General features: G+C 39.0%; 1 protein-coding gene across 3 annotated transcripts in view; it reads left to right on the forward strand.

Moving 5' to 3' along the window:
- Positions 1 to 6,314: 6,314 nt before the first annotated feature.
- Positions 6,315 to 22,889, forward strand: part of LOC120717779 (myocardin-related transcription factor A-like) — a 32,431-nt gene continuing 15,856 nt past the window's right edge. The window contains exons 1-5 of one of the 3 annotated variants that reach the window (XM_040006006.1): positions 6,315 to 7,390; positions 13,709 to 13,774; positions 21,484 to 21,539; positions 22,057 to 22,132; positions 22,251 to 22,394. In XM_040006006.1, coding sequence (XP_039861940.1) covers positions 7,261 to 7,390; positions 13,709 to 13,774; positions 21,484 to 21,539; positions 22,057 to 22,132; positions 22,251 to 22,394 — 472 coding nt within the window. In that variant the 5' untranslated portion in view covers positions 6,315 to 7,260. Of the gene's footprint in view, positions 7,391 to 11,095; positions 13,619 to 13,708; positions 13,775 to 21,483; positions 21,540 to 22,056; positions 22,133 to 22,250; positions 22,395 to 22,889 lie in introns of those variants that run through there. The other 2 variants (XM_040006007.1, XM_040006008.1) reach the window with 2 other exon arrangements.

Below are 22,889 nucleotides of genomic sequence, written 5' to 3' on the forward strand. Positions count from 1 at the left end.
TGAGTATTTCATTATATCGATCTGTATTTACAGCACTATAGCTGCATGCATTATACATTAGACTGGTATGTTAGAGAAAAGTGAAAGAAATTAGGTGAAATAGACCATCCACACAACCTTAAAAACAAATCACAAAAAATTATGTGCTGACTAAAATATGGAAAGCAAACCGGTGAGCATAAAATGATCGGAGTGCAGTTTTCACTGTGACAGAACTTTGTGCATCTTTCTGAGCTGTCAAAGCAAGGTCCCATTATTGTGAATAGTTTGCAAAAAAACCCTGAGTCTCTAATTCATTCTGTTTGCTTTCCATGCAGACTTCAGGTTGACTGACACGTGAATCAATAGTTAATAACTGTATTTTGGTTTTGCAGTCAATTATTTCTCAGGGGGGCCCAAAGGGAGAGAAAGAAAGATACAGATAAACGTGCCAAAAATGGATACCACTGAGTCAACAGCTAATTAAAATTGTAATTGCTCAGTTACTTTGTTACAGGAGACAATGGAGTCTTTATTTGGAAAGCAGAAATAAATAGAAGGCAGAAGTGATTATGGTACAGTCATAATAACATAACAGTACCACCAGGGGGAAGAGCAGCAGTCTGGATGATGAAAATATAGAAGAGGTTGATTTATGTGTGTAGTATAGTTTAGGTTTCAAAGATAAAATAGACTAGACCTGGTTTTATTTTTTAATCCATTTAAAGAGTTTGTGTGACATGATGATGAAATATTAGACTTGAAATAAATAAACAGCATCCATCGACTAGCTACCTGGATACATATTCTTTTGTGTACTGCAGCCTTTAATTTCCTGTATTCATTCGAGGTCTGTCAGTAGTATTGAGTCAGCTTCTAAATGAACGCACAAGATGACTCATTAGATTACTGCGACCGCTTCTAGGCAATGACTTTTGACACCTGGTCTTATAATTTCCTCTTTGTGACACAGCAGAGAATCATTTTAGATATTGATGAACACATTGTGTTTGACAGTGACGGAGAGCAGAGGGGAGAAGGTGACCCAGTAATTACAACTGCGCTGGTTGTAAGCAACGTTTGGTTTATTTATTACTTGTTTGGACTGCCGCTTTGTTATTTTATGATCTTTACCTTATAACATAAAGCGCCTTGGGGCTGCAATACTGCTCAGCATGCGGAAACAGTCATCTGAGACTATGGTAAACATAACAGAGCACTGAGCAGCTGAAGGGTTGGGTGAAAAAACAGGCCAGAAAGAAAGGAAATATCACCAGGCGACCAAAAACGTATCTAAAATGAACTAACTTCTGACTATGTCACAATGTTAAATTATACCTTTGAACCATCTAATGAAAAAGGTTATCACAGTTTGCTTCCACGTGTGCAGGGCCCAATAACAAGTTATTGCAGATTTTAAAGGTCAGTGGAGTTGTGACTGTTTCCTCAACTTTTTGTTACGAGAAATGTATTTTTCATTGTACGTGCCAGCTAAAATCCTTTTATGTATGCCTTTACATTTGCCTTTAGAGGTGATGCACACAGTACTGTGTGCAAGTTATGAGCTCCCCTCATTTCTTTATATTTTGCTTCCAAGGAGCCAGACTTTCTCGTGCTTTTTCAAAGCGCTCTGTATAGTACTCCGGGCTTTTTAAAGATCTTCTGTTGGCTGCTTTTTTCATCCGTTTTTAGGCCAGCCTTGGCGCCTGACCATTTTCAAGGAAGCATAAAATAGGCCTCTAACTCAAGAGATGATCCACGGTTGTGTTTAAATGTAGCAAAGCGCCAGTTTCAAATTGTATCCTTAGGTACTTTGTATTTAGCTGCCTGTTGAACAAGAAGATCATTTGTTGCAGTTTCTTTAGTTTAATCTATAAAAAATGCAAAAGATAAGACAGTTTGACAGGCAATTACCTTGTTGCTATTTTTCCACCAACAAGATAATTCCCAAAGTGCTATAAGCATAAGCATCTCAACATGATGCGCAGTTTGTCCTTAAAAAATTTGAGGAAACTGGACAAGTGGAGGGAAAAAGAAGGAGGAGCAGCCCTAAAAGAAAACTATCTGTAGCTGATGAACAACATCTGAAAGTCACGAAGAGGAAAAAATCTGACAAAGGACCTGACAGATGCATCTGAATGCTCTACTGATACACCTATTGTTCACTAAAGCCTCACCAGAAATGGTCTCAGTAGAAGGTTGGTTGTCAAGAAGCCATTATTATGGAAGGAAGCAGAGAGGAAAGGCTGAGGCATGCCACATTAGAGAAGAACTGGAAATCAGTGGCAACAGGTCAGATGGAGTGATGAATCAAATTTTCTAATATTTGTTTCAAATATTTGTCAGTATCTACAACAGAGCTCAGCAGAGAGGTAAAACAATAAGCATCGAAAGCCATCTTTAAAAGGCAGCGGAGGCTTTGTCATGGTTTGGGGCTGCATTTCAACCAAAAGTACCATCTGATTTAGATTCACCGTGCAATACTATCCTCAAAGCATCTGATGGCAACACCGTCATTCATGACAATGATCCCAAACACCCTCAGAATGGATACCTGGATAGAAAAACACACAATGGAACACTATTGTCTGTTCCTCGACACAAAGTTTGACCATCCATGACAATAGTGAGGTCATCATCTGGCCTCCTAAGTGCCCGGACCTCAACATTTTTGAAGCAGTGTGGGATCATCTTGAAAGACAACAGAACAAAGGCAGCCAACATCTAAAGAAGAGCTTTGAATGTCCTTCACCAGGTCTGGGGAACTATTCCTGAACACTACTTTAAGAAATTATAAGAAAGCTGCCAAAGAGAGTTCAGGCAATGCTGAAGAATAAAGGTGGTCAAACCAATTGTTGAAGAGCTTATTAGAATTGTACAGCAATGTTTTTGCCTTGTGTACTGTATTTCCATATGTGTTTGCATAGTTTTCAATAATTCACCTTCACCTATTTCCCATTTCCCCAGCTAAATATAAAAAATCAGACATGACTCAAGAGTGATGCATAGAACTGTATTTCAGCATGGAGTTTCATTACTGTCCTTCACAGCAGTCCTTCAGACAGATATCTCCCATGTTATTATGCTGGCTGAGTTGGCACAAGGATGAAGGTAACAGCTCAAAGCTTTTTAGTTGAGTGAGCTAATGTTTTGTTCCTGTCAAACGCTGTAAAGCAGCACCAGAATGGAGACTTCCATAATAGTGTTTTGTTATACAGCACTTACCAAATATACTTTCAGATCCCCACAGCAATACATTTACGACATATTGAGAATCTTCGCCAGCACAATATATCAATGTCTGATCAATTTTGAGATTTGGGAGATTTCTGGCACAACTTCAACTACAAAGTTCTTGGAGTATCGACTAAAATCTAAAGAGGTGCAATCGCCAGTGGCAATTTTAACATGTATTTAATACATTTCAGCTTGTGGGTTTCATAAAGCTCATTATAAACTATTACAGAAAAAAAATAGGTTAAATGTAGAGTAGAAAAAACTAAATGATTAATAATAGCTGTCTGACATACTGATCACAAATGAGACATTATTGGATAACATGTTCATGTGGTTTAAAGACAGTCATGCTTCCCTGGCAATAGATGAATGAACTGGAGAAGTGCGACCTTTATGACAACCCCAATGAGGCCACAAGCTGAGGTCAGTCAAACAATAAACTTGTTCTATATACTTTTATACTTTTTGCTGAAGCTTTATTCTCTTTAATTGGGCCAATTGTTGATACTTTTCACCAAGGCACCAGGCACCCTCAAATACCACTCTTACCTCTATGAGGCCCAATGGTGATTTGAAAATCTGTCACTAAAACATTCACCCTGGTTGTTCCTTTGTTTGAATGGTCAAGAACTATGACTTCTTCAAGAACTACTCTGAGATCTGTTATGTTTATTTATGTTTTTTAATCCACAGATTATCATCTGCAATTATCTGGAACAACAAGAGATAGCCCTCTGTGTGGGAGATTCACAATTCTCTTTGCTGGCTTTCATCTCAGTGTTTACAACTGATATCAGGACACGCACTTTAAAAAGTTTGACTCAGATATAAAGCAATGTAAACATATTTAGTCTTAATAACAAGTCTTAATCTTGCACTTACATTGCTGATACAGATACATTAGTGTCGAGCAGAGTTAAACAGTTTGTGCATGTAGATAGACTCTTTGTGACAGGAAACAATTGCACACACAAAACACACGAGCACATGCAGCAGAGCAGGATTAGCCCTGGCAGCATTTTGGTTGGAGCCTTATCTGAAGTAATGGTGGATGAGAGTCTTGATTCATTTTCCCCTCTCCTGTCACACTGAGGAGTTCTTTGCCTGGGGACAACACTTCTCGCATAATAACACCCTCAGTATCAAGAACACACTTGGGAGTCATCCTGCATGTTTAACACAAATATGCAGATTCTCACTAGTTATGATCTTATCATTTACAAATCCACATGCTTTATCATGTGTTTTCATCTTCAGCTTGCTCTTTGTTTTTGAAGCACAGGCAATAATATATATATATATATTTTTTTTTTACATAATGCAAACATGACAAGTACCATCGGCTCCTTGTAATGCTAACTGACAGATGAGAATAGAGCGCTTAGTTTTTTTCACCTTGAAAGGGCTCTCTTTTAATGTCATGTCATATTAGTTGATGTCACCTGGGACAGGGCGTTAATAATGGAGATGAATGGAACTGTCAGTGGAAGGGAACAGGTGTTTTATACTGACACGCAGGCACAGAGAGGAGAAGACAGTCGCGCTGAAGGAAAGTGATAAAGGCAACATGAACGACTGCAGGCAAGTATACTGTATACACTTTAATTAGGCACTGGGAGAAAACAGATCATCTTGGGAAAGAGATACACAGCTACGTATTTTCCAAGAGGAGTGTACCACTACACTCTCCTGCTGAATGTCAAAACCACAACTGAAGACCCTTCAGTTCGCTAGATGGAAATACAAAATTGGTTAAAAAATCCACTAGAAACTAGCATTTTTTGGCATATTTTGGCAGCAATATTGGAAACAATTACAATGTACTTTAACCTACTTTGATGCTCCATATTTTCTTTTTGCGGTAGTGGTCCAACAGGGCAAGCAGTGCTTGCCCAGTGAAATCCAAACCAGAAATTTCAATAAGGAGAAATTCATTGGAAAACATTGACTAGATTTATTGAAGTACAAAGCTTTTATCATATTATATTAATATAATTATATCCTATTTGGCAACTGGACTCTATGCTGAGGTAGCAGAGCAGAGCAGAGGAGGAAACGGGAGAAGACCTGTGCAGTCTAGATGCTTGTGGTAGTAGAAATGGAACAAGTGGAAAATTGATCTCTGATTGACGCAGTGGAGATGGGGAAGAGCTGAAGAAGAAGAATTGATTTTGACAGCATGGGAAAGAAGTGATTAAAATAATAGACTAAAACCCAAATAGCTTGAGATACAGGCAGGCAAGTGCATACAGATCTTTGTTGTTGAAAGTACGCACAAGTTTATCAATTTGAAAGTTCAAGCTTGTCGAGCTGAGAGGACAGCAGCTGTTTCTGGTTGTTGCACATGTGCATTGCAGATAAATCTCTCGTGTTTGACGGGAAATTTATAGAACACTAGTGAACTAGACAAGCTACTGTTTGCTTTGCTTTCACTGCACTGAGATCAGTTGCTATTCTTTGCAATGTGTAGAAACAGAGCCAGTGTTTGCAAGTAAATGTGTTATCATCAAAGCCTGGATGATACAGATGGGACATCAAATGCAAATCCACTCTTCTGCAAAAGTCATCACATGCCATGGCTCTGGCTGTAGCTTGAGCAAAAGCCACATAAACAGCTTGTCCTCACTTGATTTTAAAGCAGTTTATAGATGAAAAGCTGCCCTTTTCCTTCTCCTTCTCCTCCTTTTGTGATAGCTATTATAGTTTTGCATTTTTTAATTTCTATTTATTTTTATTTAATTTTACATTTTCAGTGCAGTTTAGTTTAAAGCCTAGGTTATACTCTGTTGTGGACACAGACACAGAAAGATAGACCTCTGATAGTGGAATAGTCATTCTTTTTATACTTCTTTGACATCCACTTGAGGTCTGCCGTCTGGGGACCAGGTCTAGTTGGTGCCCAAAAACAGGCAGGTGCACGAACATCCGCACGAACCATTATGCTAACGATCTGATAATGTAATTTTTATGTCACTGGGTCCTTAGTGGGCCCTAGCAGACTCATAGACATGGAAAGCATAATCCCTGCTTAGTTCATTTTTATGATTCAAAAATGTATTACATGTAATAGTCATTAGACATTAGTTTAGTTTTTTTCAAAGTAAACATTATCTTTTAAGTGAATTTATTCGCATTATCTAAGGTGAGGGTTTGGTATCTTTCCATGATTACTTTTCGATTTTTGGTTACTTTCCTAATCCAAACTCCAAATAAACTCTGTCAAACATTGTGAGCAGAAAAAGAGGAAATAAAAGTCAGACAGCTGCACAGAAAGACAAAAAAATAAATTAAAAAAAAGCTGACAAAAAATGATGACGGGCACATGGAGTGGCAGCAGCTGTTGAGATGTTGGATGTATCACTGACACCACACTGAGCTCAGATCAGAAGTGCAAAGTGAGAGGAATTTGGTGAGGAGAACGCATGTGCGTGTATTTGTGTTCGGATGCGCCTGCTTGTGTCTATCAACGGCTGAGTGACTGAGTACAGCAACAGCTGTGACAGACCTCTCGAGCACAGCTTCACTGATATACGACACACATGAAGGCATGCACACACGACTTAGTCAGTCCTGTAGCAACAGCAAATCCAGGAGACGCTCTTCTAAAGCACAGCATTGGAGTTTGTATAGTTTGCATTCATCTACTCTCTTTTTTAAAAAGAAACTCTATTAAGGATTTTCTTCTAGACACTCTCGCTTTTGTTTTTGCTGAATCTAATCAAGGAGTTCTTCAAAAGAAGTGGTTGGAAATGGCTGTTTTGATGAGAACAAATCTCTTTTGATCATGACTGACACCAGAAATGTTGCAGATTTCTTCTTCTTTCACTTTTCTCTACTTTGAAGGATATTCCTTCATTTCAGTCACAACAATGGTCTCCCAGAGCTTGACTCTTTAAGCGGATTGCTTTGTTTTGGGGGGATTTCAAGGCTGCAGAAATCCAGCACCTGGACTAAACTGATGTCCACCATTGGCTGTCGTTCCTATTGTGGTGTTTTTGTGGATGACTCACTCAGGGGTAATTTTCCAGTTTGCTAACGCTCGCCATGCTGGAGCACCCTCCATGTGTCCGGATTGACCCTGCCCCTTTCAGGCCTCAGCCAATCAGATGCAACATGGATAAGCCAGATATGCGTTTTGAGTTAGAGCGCCAAGCCTGTCAGAGTCTCAGACAAGGTGGGATACCTGTTTCTAGTCACGTTTCCAGTTCACATACAGCACATGAACATTTTTAGAGCTGCACTCACACAACACATGAGGATTTGAAAATGTGTGTAGCTCAGTTTGATTGTATTAGTAGTTCTTTTTAAGTAAAGAAATTTTGTGAAAATGTACATTGAATATTTGTAGATATTACATCAACTGTTTTAAAAATTTAGGCTTTCCCATCAAAGAATAGAGGTTTATTTTCTGGGCCGAGGTGTTAATGGGATCAAATATTCTGCTAGTGCCTTGGTTACAGTTGGGGCACAGCCAGCCTGGGCACAGCACACGTCGCCTTGAGCAGATGAACCGAGCAACCTGTTGGCTGGAGGTCCCTGGGCCTTGAACCAAAGTATCTGGACAGAGAGGAGTGTGGACCAATTTAGACAAGGACAAACTCCAAGAGGCTTTAGTTTCTTTTCATTAAAAATTTAAAGGCATGTTATGGTGCATTGCCACAGTTTCAGTTATTGAAAAATATGCAATAACTAATAAATAGCAAAATAACAGCCGCAGCTATGCCTAGCAGAGACTGCCCATGCATCCTTTCACCACATCGCTTCTCACGTTTTCCCATCAGACCGAGTGTGCACAACCTTTTAAGCTGTCCTTACACTTTATGTACTTGTGTGTGAGTTGGCAGTTTACAGTAATGTTCCTCTTAATTCACAGGGCGGTCTAGAGGGATTGGGTTTCGAGTGGTTACAGCATGGTCGGAAATAGAAAACTTGTGGGGCGGGGGAGAGAGGGGGGACACAGAGGCAGACCACAGGTTGGGGGCAGACAAGTGAGTCTGAACTGCCCACTACATCGTGTTTACCATACAGAAGACTCCTTAGGAAACAAGAAAAGACTGATGGATAAATACACACTGTAACTGACTGTCTCTCCACAACTTTGAAATAGAGGTGGTCCACAAATCCATGCACATTCAATTTAATGTAGAAAGCACTCTGAGTGAACTTTTCACACAGAAGTGAACCAGATGTGATACATCGGCTAGTCATTATCACTGTCACACATGCAAAGCGGTCAAATATGTGAAAATAATTGTATTATTGTTATATATATTTGGAGGCCCCGGGGCAGACCCAGGACACGCTGGAGAGATTATATCTCTCGGCTGGCCTGGGAACGCCTTGGTGTTCCCCCGGATAAGCTGGAGGAGGTGGCTGGGGAGAGGGAGGTCTGGGCCTCTCTGCTTAGGCTGCTGCCCCCGCGACCCGGCCTCGGATAAAGCGGATGAAGATGGATGGATGGATGGATATTTGACTACCTCCTGTACTTGTACCTCTGTGTCCTTAATGAGTGTTTTGGACACCTCATCATGCATCAATTAAGATGTGAATTGACATCATTAAACAGGTTCTGTCAGGGAGGCTGTGTGTCAGGCAGGAGTTGGATCCAAGATGCAGGATTCAAAGGACAGAAAGTAAACTAAAAAGCAGCTTTAATGCTGAGCCTGAACAAAGCACACAACATCAAAGACTAGAAACGAGGAAACCGAAGCTACAAATCTTCTAAGAAACCACACTGGCAGGGAGGACACAGCCATGAGGAAGAATGTGACAAGGGTCAAGGAAATACTGAGACAATATATATAAACATAGAGGATAACGAGGGAACAGCCAACAGGTGGGAAAACAGCTGAAACTAATTACAGGTTACAAGACAGGGGAAATAGAGCTAAATACAAAGCAGAAGAGATGTGAGACCGCCAAAATAAAACAGGAAGAAACAGTGCACGGGAACTGAAACACAGATAAGACAGAAGGGTAAACAACCACAGAGACAGACTGTCTTCACAAAAATGCATGGGGAGCACAGGAGGAGTATGATTACAGAAAAAACATAGAATACAAGCAAAGTAGAACCAAGATAACAAAACTAAGAAGACGTGAGGATACAAATAGTAAAAAACAAAAGAATTACAGCTATAATGAGAACCAAAACCTGGAATAACAATCTCAAACTCAGTATATCCAATAAAAAAGAATTCAAAAGTCCAAACACAGAAGATACTGGGTCAAAGACCTAGGATCATGACCACTTCTGAGTTTTTCCAAGGATACCCTAGTAAGCTGTACAGGAGATCAGCCTCACTGATTTCTGATAAACACTCAGTCTTTTTGTTCTGGAAGAAGAGGTTTGTGACAGATGAAAATAAGTTGTAGCATATGAATGGTCTCGTTTTACCTACATTTTGATACCAGGCTCGTCTTCTAGCAGTGATGCCTTCTGTGTAAAAATGTTTTTTTAATATGCCCACGTAACTGGCTTATGGGGTGGCTATGAAATAGAGAAATAACACTGGTGTTCATATTATGTTGCTCAAACAACTTTAAGTCATGAAGAAATTTCTTAGGCTCAGTGCAGTCTTTGCAATTTGTTGCTTCATTGCCTGTTCAGCTTGTGACAATTTTAGTTTCCGATAATGCAACTCAATTCACCAAATCAAAAACAGTCGCCTGAATGCTTTGTATTGTAAGGTAAAGACCCTACAATAAAACAGAGAAAACCTCAACAGTCAAATAACCCCCTTTGACATAGATCCGATGTTTCATTTTACTCAATGAGCACAATGGGCTCTTTTGCATGGTCAAAGTGCTGTGTGCATAAACTGTTTATGACTAGGCTAAAGCGAGACTTCCTCTTATGTAGTAGCGTTTGACCAGTGAGTGCACATTCCAAACATAGATTCTTTCTCAATACATACAGTAACATCACTTTGCAAATGTAAGTGTTTGTCAGTGTGTGTGTTTATGTGTTGATGTGTGATTACACTATGCCACCATAAGCGGAGATTAAAATGTGCATCTGCACTGCAATGTATGTTTGCGTGCGTATGCAAATATTATGCATGCTTGTAATGAGTATCTGTGTTAGTGTTTGCTTAGTGTGGCTGCCCATGTTTCCCTGCAGGAGCCAGTTAAATCTTTCCTGCTGCCAAGGGGAGAAACTGCACCATCCATGTCAGCCAAGTCCTCATCACAGAAATCAAAGCGATTTGAATGTTTTTGTAGTCGCTCATGAGGACTATCTGTAGATTCTAATGGGCCACAGTAACACAGCATGGTCCCATTTTTTCCAACTCAGGGAAGAAAATGTAGGCCACACTCAAATTTCTGAAAACATTCAGCTTGTCCTTATTAAGTAAGACTTTTTACAGGTATAAAGACAGAAGACATGAACCTGAAAACCTGAAAATGTAAAAGGAAGACAGGAGATTTAAGAGATAGATGTGGAAGTTTGGATTCGGGTTTAGAAAAGACTTGAAATCTGATAATATCCAAATCTTGTTCATTACAGTACATACAGTGCAAAAATCTTGACTCGCCCCTCATTTCTTTATATATTGTTTCCAGTGAATTTCTTGTCATTTTGTCATTGTTCAAGTGGTCTTTAGTAATAGTTCTATAGGTTTTCTGAAAGTCTATCAAAGTTTTTCTTTGAACATTGGCAGTGTGGGATCACTTTGACAGAGAATGGAACAAAGGCAGCCAACATCCAAAGACCTGTGAATGTCCTTCAAGAAGCCTGGAGAATTATTCATGAGGAATTCTTAAAGAAATGACAAGAAAGTTGCCTAAGACATTGTTGAAGAACAAAGGTGGTTTTACAAAATATTGACTTTCTGGCTTGTTAAAATTGTACAAACTTTTGCCTTATGTAACCTAATTCCCATTTTCCTAGAAAATGGGAAGAAATGAGGGGTAGATGTTTGCATAGTACTGTATTACAATTAGTGGTTTCAGTGTTTTCTGTGCAGCATTTCATCTATTTTAACCTCTTAAGCCCCAACACCCCGGATACGGGGGCAAAAGGCAGGAGATCGCATTTGGGGTTAGGCGTTGGGGCTTAAGAGGTTAACCTGATTTCAGTTCTCTAACAAACTGGGCAATAATATGTCTATTATTTATCATATGGAAGCAATTAACTCATACCCCTAAGGTTTCGAATGTAGTTTTCTGAAATTATGGGCCCTTTGTTAGTCATTGGTGCTACTTTCGGTCATTACACAAATGTACTGTTTATAAAGTGGGGGAAACCTGCAGTCAGGTGAGACTGAAGAAGTTACTTGGATGAGAAAGGAAAAGTTTCTTCCTCTATAAACACTATGACCAGATGAACCAACTTTCTGTGACCCCCACTATTATTTGGTTAAATGTCCCTTGGCAAGTTTCACTTCGGCCAGCTTCTTTTGGTCGCCACCAAAAAGCTTCTGGCTTGAGACTGTCTGGATATTTGACCATTCCTCGTGAAGGAATTGGTAGTTGAAGTTAGTGTAAATTGGATGGTTTCTTTGCATGGACCTGGCTTTTAAAGAATAGTACATAAATTTTAATAGGTTTGAACTTGGGGATTTCGGAAGCCTATTCCAGAAAATGGAATGGTCAGTCTAAATGTTAGCCTGCTTTATTCAATAATCTTTATGGTCAGACGGGACACAGTTGAATGCCCCAACAGGATAAAAATCCCAAAGATTCAGCAAAACTGGTTTTGGAATAGCTGAAGGGTAACATTAAGCTTCTGAAACTGGCTTCTGAAAGCTCCAACCTTAAGTCTTTTAAAAATTTGTGGCCCATCATTCAAAAATAAATCTTAACCAGGAAACCAACCAATTTAAATGAACTAACAATTTTGTCAAGAAAAAGTGGTACGATGTCCAGCCCAGAGTTTATTGATGGCTACCATAGGGTTCTGGTCAAAGTGGTACATGCTGAGGGACATTTAACCAAATATTAATGGTGGTGTATGTACATTTGAGTCTATATGTATACTTTTGACCCCGTGTTGAGAAAATCCATAATAAATTCAAACTTTTTTTACCCAATTCTTGTTTTTTAACATCGTGTCCATAGTCAGTTCCCCCCTTGGAAAAAACAGTTCGAAGACAGCCCAAAATCACCTACATTTAACCAAACTGTATTTCTGTATTAGTTTATTTCTTTTACTTGTCTAAAATTGACAAAGTGCTGATCAAGCATACCCACATGGGGTCTTAGCCCATGGTGGAGGAATACTCTGATGAGGAAAGATGAGCTACAGTTTGAATGTCACTGGGGTGACAGTCAGCTTCAGCCCAGAAAGTACAGCAGTAAATTTTCACTTTATGGATATGTCCTTTCAAACCACTGATCAGACATTATGGCTCAGCACTGAGTACTGGATTTGTACTTACTGTAGAAGGTTAAATTTAAACATTTAATAGAACCTATTTAGGAAAATGAGAACAAAATGTGACCAGGCAAAAAACAAAAAGAAAGAATATTATAACACAGCTATTCTGTTGTGCATTTCCTCACTTTGTCATAAGATTTTCCCCAAAAACTATCAACAGCATATGCACGCGCTTCATTTGTGTTAAAAGAAACAAGCTAAACATAAATGTCTGGCTTTGCTACATGGGAACCAAAACCTGCAGCTGAGACCAAAAGTTATTTATTAATCCCACTCAATCACCACGTCACATTGTCATATTGCCTGATCTGCTCTGAAAAGACCTGTGATTGTAGGTGAAGTTATTTCTTATTGATAGTCACAACTTATAATATGCTGTGCAACACCTCAGCCACACTTCTATGTGGCAACTGTGTGTACTAATACTGTGGATGCAGAAAGTCAGAGTGCGTGAAAAAGACCTTCACACTCAAAACGTTTCCAGCTACTGCATTTTACTGCAACTCACTGCTCAGATCAAAGTGCTGATGAACAGAAAATCCTTTCCTGCCAGTCCATATTTTCATATCATCTTGAAGTTCAGCCCTCAAAATGTTTTGCAGATATAAATAAAGTTGTGTGAACAAATCAATAATTTATAAAATACAATCAAACAAGCATCAAGTTCAATCCAGGCGCTCTCAAAATGAGCAGTCTGCTGTCTTTTTTTTCTCACACTCTGTGGGATCTTGTAATGTCACGAATGTGTGACTGTGGGCTGCCATTTCATCAAAAACGTGAAACAGGAAACTGCCAGTACGTGTGTTCATGTGTGTGTCTGACTTCCCTTTGTAGTGTGTTACATAACCTTTGTGCATCCGATCATAAAAGCTCACAATTTTTGTAGCAGCTAATAGTGTAGACAGAAAAGTCCTCATAGAGTAACTTGGATATATCACGGCAGCATAACTGCTTCAATCTACTGCTTTCATTTTGCTCGTGGGCATTTGCTTAGTAATGTCTCTACCTTTGTGGCGTTCGGTGGGTGAGAACTGAGATAAACATGCATACACACTCAGTCTGATGTTTTCCATTCATTCTGCCGCTACTGACTTGCATCTTGGTGTTCAGTTCTTCAGCTGAAGTTGCAACAGAGAAGGAGCAGAGAGGAGCTCGTCAGCCAGGGGATCATGCCACGTAAGTTACAACAAAACACTTTTAAGAAATATTTTGATATGAACTGTAAAATGAAGCTGATGTAAACTCTTACAATAACCTTGTTAGTAGATACAACCGGCACATCTAGTACTGCGCCAAAGTTTTGGGTCCCACTGTATGGTTTTTTATATTTTGCTGCCAAAGAGCCAGACTTTGTTGTATTTTTTTTATTTGTCCTTTTGAAAGCTCAAAGTTTTTCTTTGGACACTGGCTGCTTTTTCACTGATTTTCAGTCCATTCCTTGTATCTCGCCATTTTCAGTAGAATGCTTTTTGCTTCTTTGTTTGTTTGTTAAGCCACTAAACACTGACCGATCAACCATTCAAGCACTTAACTTAATAGATAAACCAGAGTTGTGTCTACACATAAGGGGCAACTTATCAAAGAAGTCATTTTAACTTAAATAGACTGTTTGTTACTGGCAGCCTATCACAAGAACATCTATTTTGTTCCCATTTTTTCAGTTGAATTTATCCAAAATGTCAAACGTAGCAAATTTTGATATAAATAAAACTGAATTTCACATCAAAAAGGCAATTCTGAAAGAGTTATTTGTCAGTTATTTGTCATGACATATAACAGCATGATGTACAGAGTCTGAACAGTATCTGAATGTCATCTCCTAAGAAACAGGAAAAACTCCAGTAACACAGGACCTTTAAAAATTTCTGAAATTGTCATCAACACATACTGATGAGGTCAGGAGAGAAGTACAACCATGAGTATCTACAGCCGTCTGTACAACACTCTGTCATGGTTTAGGGATGCATTTTAGTGAGTGTTGTTGTGGATCTTGTCAAAATTGATGGAATTATGTACACAGAATTATGATTCGATTTTGACTGACCATGCAACACCATCTGGAATGATGAAAAAGATGAAAAAGATCCCAAACACACTACCAATGCAGTAAAAGGATAGAAAAAGAGACTTAGACTTTGAGACTTAGAGCTTTTTATTGTCATTGTGCAGTTTCTTGCACAGCCAGATTGGGTAGCTGGACCACAAAGATGCAAAAGTAAGAAGAGAAAACAATATACAACGAGGGAAAAAAAAAAAATATATATATATATATATATATATATATATATGTATGTGTGTGTGTGTATGTATGTATACATATATATGAGTGAAAAACACACAGTGGAACACTATCAGTCATGGATTGGCCTCCCCTGGACCTCAACATTATTGAAGCACTGTGGGGTCTTCTTGACAGAGATCAGCACAAACAGCAGAAACATCCAAAGCTTTGAAGCCTGGAGAACTATTCCTGAAGGCTACTTAAAGAAATGACAAGAAAGCTGCCTAAGACAGTTCAGACTGAAGACTAAAGTGGTCATACCAAATATTGACTTTCAAGCTTTTTAGAATTGCACAAACTCTATCTTACCTTATTGCCCACTTTATTTCCATGTATGTGTGCATGTTTCAGTAAATTGCTGCGCCTCTTTGCCATTTCCCTATCAAAATATAAAGAAGTGATTCAAGACTTCTGCATGGCATTACACTCATTTATTCATTGGTCCATTAGATTCACTAAAGGTATGACATAACATTTAAGCGTGTAGCAGATATTATTTTATCTGAAAGGTCATTTATTACATTTTTAAAAAAAAAAGGGATTTAAATTTTTGTTAAAAAATTAATTAATGGCAAATCACGAAAAATAAAGAAAATTATATGTGTATTTTGCTACAAAAGAAGGACTAGTTTTGTCTATAAGATGACGCAAAATGAATCAGAATCCAATTATCTTTATTAAGTGGAGTCCCTGTGGTGTCAGGAGAAAAAGGTTTTAATATAATTACAAAAGAATAGTATAAAAAAGAGGAATAAAATAGTCTTTCAGTTATAATGGAAAGAATCTTATTGCACATAAACACTATTGCACAGGATGTTACAGGCTGTCATCCATTGGACCGTATTCGTCAGGTTGTATTGGAAGTGATTACTTGTAATTCAAAGCCCTAACAACTATAGGGGAGAACTGCACTGTTCCAAAAATAGTAATGTCAAAGTATCTTACTGTATATTTTACAGTTTTGTACTGTCTTTCTAGAATATCATTAAATTTACATAAGTAGACTGTGATTTTACATGTCAAAGGTAAAATAACATAACATCACTGTAAATATAGTAAAACACAATTTACTTGTTTTTTAAATATATTTTTTTGTACATATGCATATTTAGATTGTAAAAATACATTCACAAATGTATCATGATTTCACAAATATCTGTCCGTTATTTGAAAGATTGAACTGTTGAATTCAAATGTAATGCTATGGAAAAGTATATAACATGATCCCTATAAGCTTGTGTTACATCACATAAGTATTATTATCATTGCTATTTAGGGCGATCGTAGCTCAAGAGTTGGCAGTTTGCCTTGTGATCAGAAGGTTGCCGGTTCGATCCCCGGCTCGGACACTCTCGGTATTGTGTCCATGGTCAAGACTCTTCACCTACTGGTGAGAGGCTGATGGTGCAATATGGCAGCCTCGCCTCTGTCCCAGGGCATGCAATCCATTATTATTTAAACCAACTGTTAACTGTATATTTCTGTACATTTACGTATTATGATTCATATTGCCACATTCATTGACCTTGTTTATAGGTAATTTCATTGTTTGATCACGTTAAAATGTTCCTAATTTAATGTCTAAAAGCACTTGGAAAAGGCAGAATCCCATGTAGAATTAGCGCAACAAACTGTATTGTCATTACTGAAAATAACCGTATTTTATGAGGAAGTTATTTTCTGTTATGTTACGGTAGTATTTTGGCGCCCCAGCTGCCGGAATATTACCGTTTTTTAAAGATGTTTTTTTTAACAGTGTGACTATTGCTGATGGCAGCAGTTTGTAGAGATTATGAGCAGGGTGTGGGGAGTCTTTTATGATATTTCCTGCTTTCCTGAGACAACAAGAGCAGTGCAGTTCATCTAGAGGGGGTAAAAAACAGAAAGTGATCCCTTGGGCCATCTTTACAATCACACACAGAGGCAGTAGCATAGGATGCTCTCTATTGAACAATGATAGAAGGACACGAGCAGCTTTTGAGGGATGTTGTTTTCCCTGAGGATTCTCAGGAAATAAAGTCTCTCCTGAGCATCTTTCCCAGCTCCACTGTGTTCACACCCCAGAACAGGTCATCCTAGATGTGAACTCCCATGAAGCGGAAGTCTGACACCATCTCCACCCCATCCCCATTGACGTAAAGTGGTTTAATGTCCATAAAATCCACAACAGTCTTCTTCGTCTTGGTTGTGTTCAGGAGCAGGTTGTTGTCCCTGCACCACGCTGTCAGTCGCTCCACTTTGTCCCTGTAGGCAGACTCATCCCCCCCATATGTTATAAAAAGCTTGTGCCATGTGTTGCAGTTTGCTTCTTTTTCAAATGCTTACATTTGAGGATTGCATATAGGCTCATACAAAAAACATGAAAGCGGCACAAGAAAATTTAACATATAAATCAAGTAACACGCAACATTGAACAGAGAAAGATGCATTTCAGCATAACAGCTACATTAGTTGATGCAAGTTAGTAATGAAATGAAAACAGAAGCATCTGAGTGCAGTCCGCCGTGCCATTTTAGGTTTATTCTAAAGAGATTTGGATTGCAGTTAAAAGGTGTCATGTCTCCTTTCAGTCTTTACAGTGAGTTACTCAAGATCATACTGCAGCTGCCATCATGCATATCCGTAGCTGCTTCTTATCAGATTGTGAGAGTTCCCCATCTGCCATCCAAGTTAGCTGCTACTTTTGGCTCAGTTTTTAAAAAAGGCACTTTTTTTCTGTTTGAGTCTTAATTATCCTGTTAAATGGACAATTTCCATTTAATTCTACTTTAGGGAGCATAATATGTTGTTCAGTGCATGCATTAATATAAGTATGTAATGCACAAAGTTCTGAATGCTTTACAAACTGGTACTATTAATGGTGGTTTTTTTATGCTCAGTGTGGCTAACTTTAGCTTTCCCCACATTTTATTTTCTTCAGAAAATGAGGCTCAGTCTTCCTCTGACAATGCTTCTCACAGTAGGTCTATAGGCAGTCTGACACAGGAAGTGTGAGACAGTGTGTCTTATCTGCTAATGATTCTAATATTTACCTGCTCATGTGGTAGATGTTTAAACTGGGAGCCTGAACACTATTCATATGGACTCTGTATGCAAGCGCTTTACTGCTGCTGAATGTATTCGCCATCACAAATATGCATTTACTATTTTCCCTCGCTATAGGTAGCATTTATAATACAATAATGTCATCTTATCTTTGTGGGCAGACAAACAACAACTCTAAAATGGAATTATGTAAACGTTATCTTTGTTAACATGCTGGTACTGTTAAGTTTCCATTTTATTTATTGGCAGCATTTTGTGCGCACCGCGCTCGTCGTGGTCATGTTAGGTGTGACCACAGGAGTCATCACAGTTCTTATCTGCTTCCACTTTCCTGCCGAATGTTTGAAAAAAAAAACTGACATGGAGATCAAAGATGAATGTTATGTGCATATGTTTTAATTCAGTTATCCCATGCCTCTCTTTGCTTCTTAACAAAAGGTGTGTAGCTTTGTTAGTTTTCTGCAGTAGTATTCAGGAACGTTGCAGTTGAGCCAGGGTAGAGACTGATTAACCCTGCACAAAATCAACTAGTTCTTTGTTTGAGAAAGCACCTGAAAGTTAGTTTTGTCACGTAAAAGCTGTATTGCAGCACCCCTGAACTCTGTGGTGTGCTTGCTGTTGTCATGTTCTAGTTGACTAGATTTATGTGGTGCCTGGGAACAACCTTTAAGAGAAAAAGAAACTCATAAGTCAGCCATGTTTTGCAATAATGAGCATGCAAAACGGCATTGCATCTGCTTAATATGATGTGGTTACATATTTCATTTATTGTTCCTACATGTTAGTGACTTCATGACCGCAAGACGAGTATATATACAGAGCCAGTACAACAGACCAGTCTTTCTCCCTGGACCATTCGGCCCAGTATGCACTGCACTTCGCTTAAGCCTCTTTCTAACCTTAGTAAGGTAAAAACCATGCTACAGCCATGTTGTTCTTGTGGGGAAACTTGACACAGCACTCAGTGTGATACCTCACCTAGTTTGTAATTTTTACACTTCTCAGAAAAAACACTAAAAATAGTTTGTGAGTTCACACTAACCTGCATGTGATCAGGCTGAGTTAAACAAAGGAGACGGGGACCTTTTTTATTTCTAAAGAATTGTTAACGCAGTCGATATAATGAGCAAAAACACAAGAAAGAGACTGAAAGCATTAATTAGTAAACCTGCCCTAGTTGCATGGAATTGCAATATTTACTTTTGCAGATGCTCCTCCACAGATTATGAGCTCTGTAAATATCTGAGTATTGCATGTATACTTGGTGCAGTATTTGCAAATGTATCACACTTTACACAGCTGACCTGCAGGACAGCTAAAGACATTAAAGAGGAAGTGCTAGACAGCAGGAGACTGAACAGTTGCTGTCAGAGGAAGTGATGTTGTTCAATGTTAAAATGTTTAAAGATTGTTGCTTAGCTCTAGCAGGGTGGTAAGGAACCACTCGTGCACATAATGGGGTCTTTTCTCTCTGACCCCATCTCAACACTCTCTGTTTCCTCCTTGTCTTTTGCCCTTTGGTCTGTTGTTCCATTTTTCTTCCAGCTGCCTCCTCTCATTTGTCATCTCTCCCCATCTTCTCTACATCTTTTTCATGATTCTTCATCTTCCTTAAATCTATTTTATCCTCTTCACTTTCACTCACACTTTTAACCCCCCTCTCCCCCCGTGTGCTCATCCAGCCATCCTTCCCTCAATCCCATCACTCATTTTCAATGTAGCTGACTGACATGCAGGTTTATACACCCTCAAGGTGGACACATAACCTCCTTGTGGATGGGTGAGAGGTCTAAGAGGGCTCTCCAGGGTGTGTGAGAGTGAGTGTGTACCGGCAGTGTGACAGTGCTCAGTGACGTGAACTGAGGCTTAGGTACCAGCAGTTCTGCCCCGGGTTTGATAATGCAGCCATACTGTGGGTGTGTGAAGTACAGTACAGTAAGACTTTTTTTTTGTTGTGCTAGCTTTGCCGCATGAGATTTGAAACTATATTGTGACTAGAAAATGACATGCAGCCCTCATCGTAGATACTGACAACTTCATACTTGGTTTAAGACACAAGTGATGTAAACACATTGGGCTAAAGTTGAGTCTAAGACTTTGAGTGCAAAAAACTCCAGTGTCCTCACATACATGTAGTATGGATATGGGGACACTATATAATAAATGTGCTGCCTGTATGGTGGCCCTGAGAGGTCAAACACACTGCAACTTAAAAAAAAACCCAACCCACCAGCAAACAGAAATATTTTACTGAGTGCATCTTTTTGTGAACCAGATAAGATGGCATGTAGTCCTACACAGTACTGTGATAGATTGAATTCTGGATAAATTGCAATCACTAGCAGTGAAGCTCCCCCAACACCATCACCCACCAATCCATGCTTGATGGTATCTACACATGGAAAGATCACAGACTGAATCATTAATCATACATTTTGGATCAAAGTCCAAATTTTCAAGTCAGTGCAAGACATGTGACTACTCGGTCATCCACAGTGGTGTTTTTCTTTGCAGCAATTTAAACACCAAGACCTAAATTTACTGACAGTTAATGTGAGAGTCCGATTGCCAAGAACATGACCAAACTAGAGTAATGGTGTCAGTGTTGAGTCTAATAGTGTGGGGAAGAGGAAGTGATGTAAAGCATAAACTAGCAGCCTGAACATCCAGGAAAACAGGAAGATTAGTGGTTACAGCTCTTCCTCGTTGAGCTTTAACATAAGCTTTACTTGGCCAATTTGGAAATTTGACACCTGGACCATTGTATTTAAAGAGAAGGTAAAATAATAACTGTGCCACTTGGAGGAATTTTACAGTTTCCAAAAACAAAGTCAGATTTTGGTTATTTTTGAAACACATTAGAGTTGGCTGGTTTTGCAGGTATTGTCAAATACATTACCAAATGTATCTGGAAATCCGCTTGTTCTTAAAGGTTTGAAACATTTATTAGAATATTTAAACAAAATTCTTTGTCTGCTGCTAAATAATTTGGTTCTCACATGTAGAATATTTATTAGGTCAAGATTTAGATCCTCTTTTTGTCTTAGACTGCTTAGAAGCAAAGTTATATTGTAATGGTTGAGCTGTTGCATTTAACTCAGTATCACGGTGTCATGATTACCTCGAAGGTTTCCATTACCACTAATCCCGAGGCTTTGCATAATCACAAACCTGCACAAGTCCTACTTAAGTCATCTGTGAATGCTGAACAGTTTCCAGGAAATCCACTGCTGTAGAGAAGCTCATTGGATCGAAGCAGTCAGACTTCATCCCTTTACATTTCTCCTTTGACTTTGTGATTTTTTTAAGCTTTTTACAGCAGCTGTTGTTGGGGACCAGTATCCCAGCCATCATTGTACTTTATGCACTACATTGAACTGGTACTCAGGAAAAAGCTTTGGCTGAGACCATCAATAGACTTGATATTGAACTAAAGAGGCAAAGATCCATGAAAAGCTCTTTTGCTAACCCCCAGTAGCATCAATACACAAACCACCACCCTATCTCTTTTTGCCTGATTTTTTTTTCTTTACTATGCTCTCTCTTTTTATCCTCTTAGCACTGAAAACTTCAGCTGCCTTCCATGAACAGAGAAGGAGCTTGGAACGGGCTCGGGTGAGTATGCCATCCTCAAATCAGTCACTGATGTCAAAACTGATGCAATTTAAGCTTTGAGAGTTTTTAAAACAGAGAGTTTTTAAAACACGTGGCATCATTACAGAAGCATTCTGATTTGTCTTTTCCTGCTTTAATGTAAGCCAAAAAAAGAGTTGGGATAAGACCATTGGCTCAGACAAATAGACTTGTATAGAGCAATGCGAAACTATCCACCAAATCAGTGCTTGCCCCAAGGGCAACATCATCAGCAGTTGTGAGTGAGTACGTGGGAAGATGGATGAGTAGGTTAAAGTAATTCTCCATTAGTAACTAGCTAAAATGATTAGATAAACACAGGCCCTTTAGTTAGCTTAGGAAGCACGGTCTACATTGTTAAGAGAAGGGTTTGTGGAACTACACCTAAAGAAGGAGAGGAACCACAATGTTTAACAGTGCACAATAAAGGATTTGTGAGTGCAAAACTGAGAGATTTTCCACTCCTTCTTCTTCATCTTGTCTCTTGGTCTCTCTCCAGACGGAAGACTATCTCAAGAGAAAGATCAGGAGTCGACCAGAGAAATCTGAACTGATCAGGATGCACATCTTGGAGGGTAAACACTACACAGAGCCTCATACCTCTGGAACTTTGGTCAATCTAACGGAAAAAGACCCATTAGATCCATGCACACTCGTAAAGAATTTCCATGCCTGGTTTGTGTGTCTATGCAGAGCCGTTGCTTCAGGTCAAGCAGCTGAAGAAAGCATGCCTCGCTGTTGATTTGAATGATAAGATTGCCCAGAGGCCAGGGCCCATGGAGTTGATCCATAAAAACATTCTACCCGTTCACTCCAGTATTAAACAAGCCTTCATAGGTAAGTGAGAACTATTTTTAGGCAACAGTTTCAGGATTACTTCTGCTGAGTGGAGGAAATTATTAGCTTAAATGTTATAAGTGCAGAGTTATTTATGGTTGATTGCAATAAGCTGACCACAGAGAAAAAACCCACAAACAAAGCGTTGAGACCAGATATAATGATCTTAAGCAGATAGATGCAGTTATTGCGGACAACTTGTGTAAGCCTTTCAAGAGCTTATCTGTAAGTCTCTATTTTCCAGCCATCAATACACAAACCAATACCAATGTTTCTTCACACAGTCTCGATATGTAGGGCTGTTGCACAATAACACATTAGTCATGCCAACTTTAGAAGGCCTTATTTTGCAAATTTTGTTTTATTATTTCTGCCCCCTCAACAATCAACAGGTGTACCATTGCTATATAATTTCCTGCGCACAGTCTGTGTGGAGGAAGGACGTGTGATATAGATTTTCATCAAAACACACCCACACTGTGAGGCTCCTGACAG

The sequence above is a fragment of the Simochromis diagramma genome, unplaced genomic scaffold (genome assembly GCF_900408965.1).
Source record: "Simochromis diagramma unplaced genomic scaffold, fSimDia1.1 OVJJ01000510.1, whole genome shotgun sequence".
Lineage (NCBI taxonomy): Eukaryota > Metazoa > Chordata > Actinopteri > Cichliformes > Cichlidae > Simochromis > Simochromis diagramma.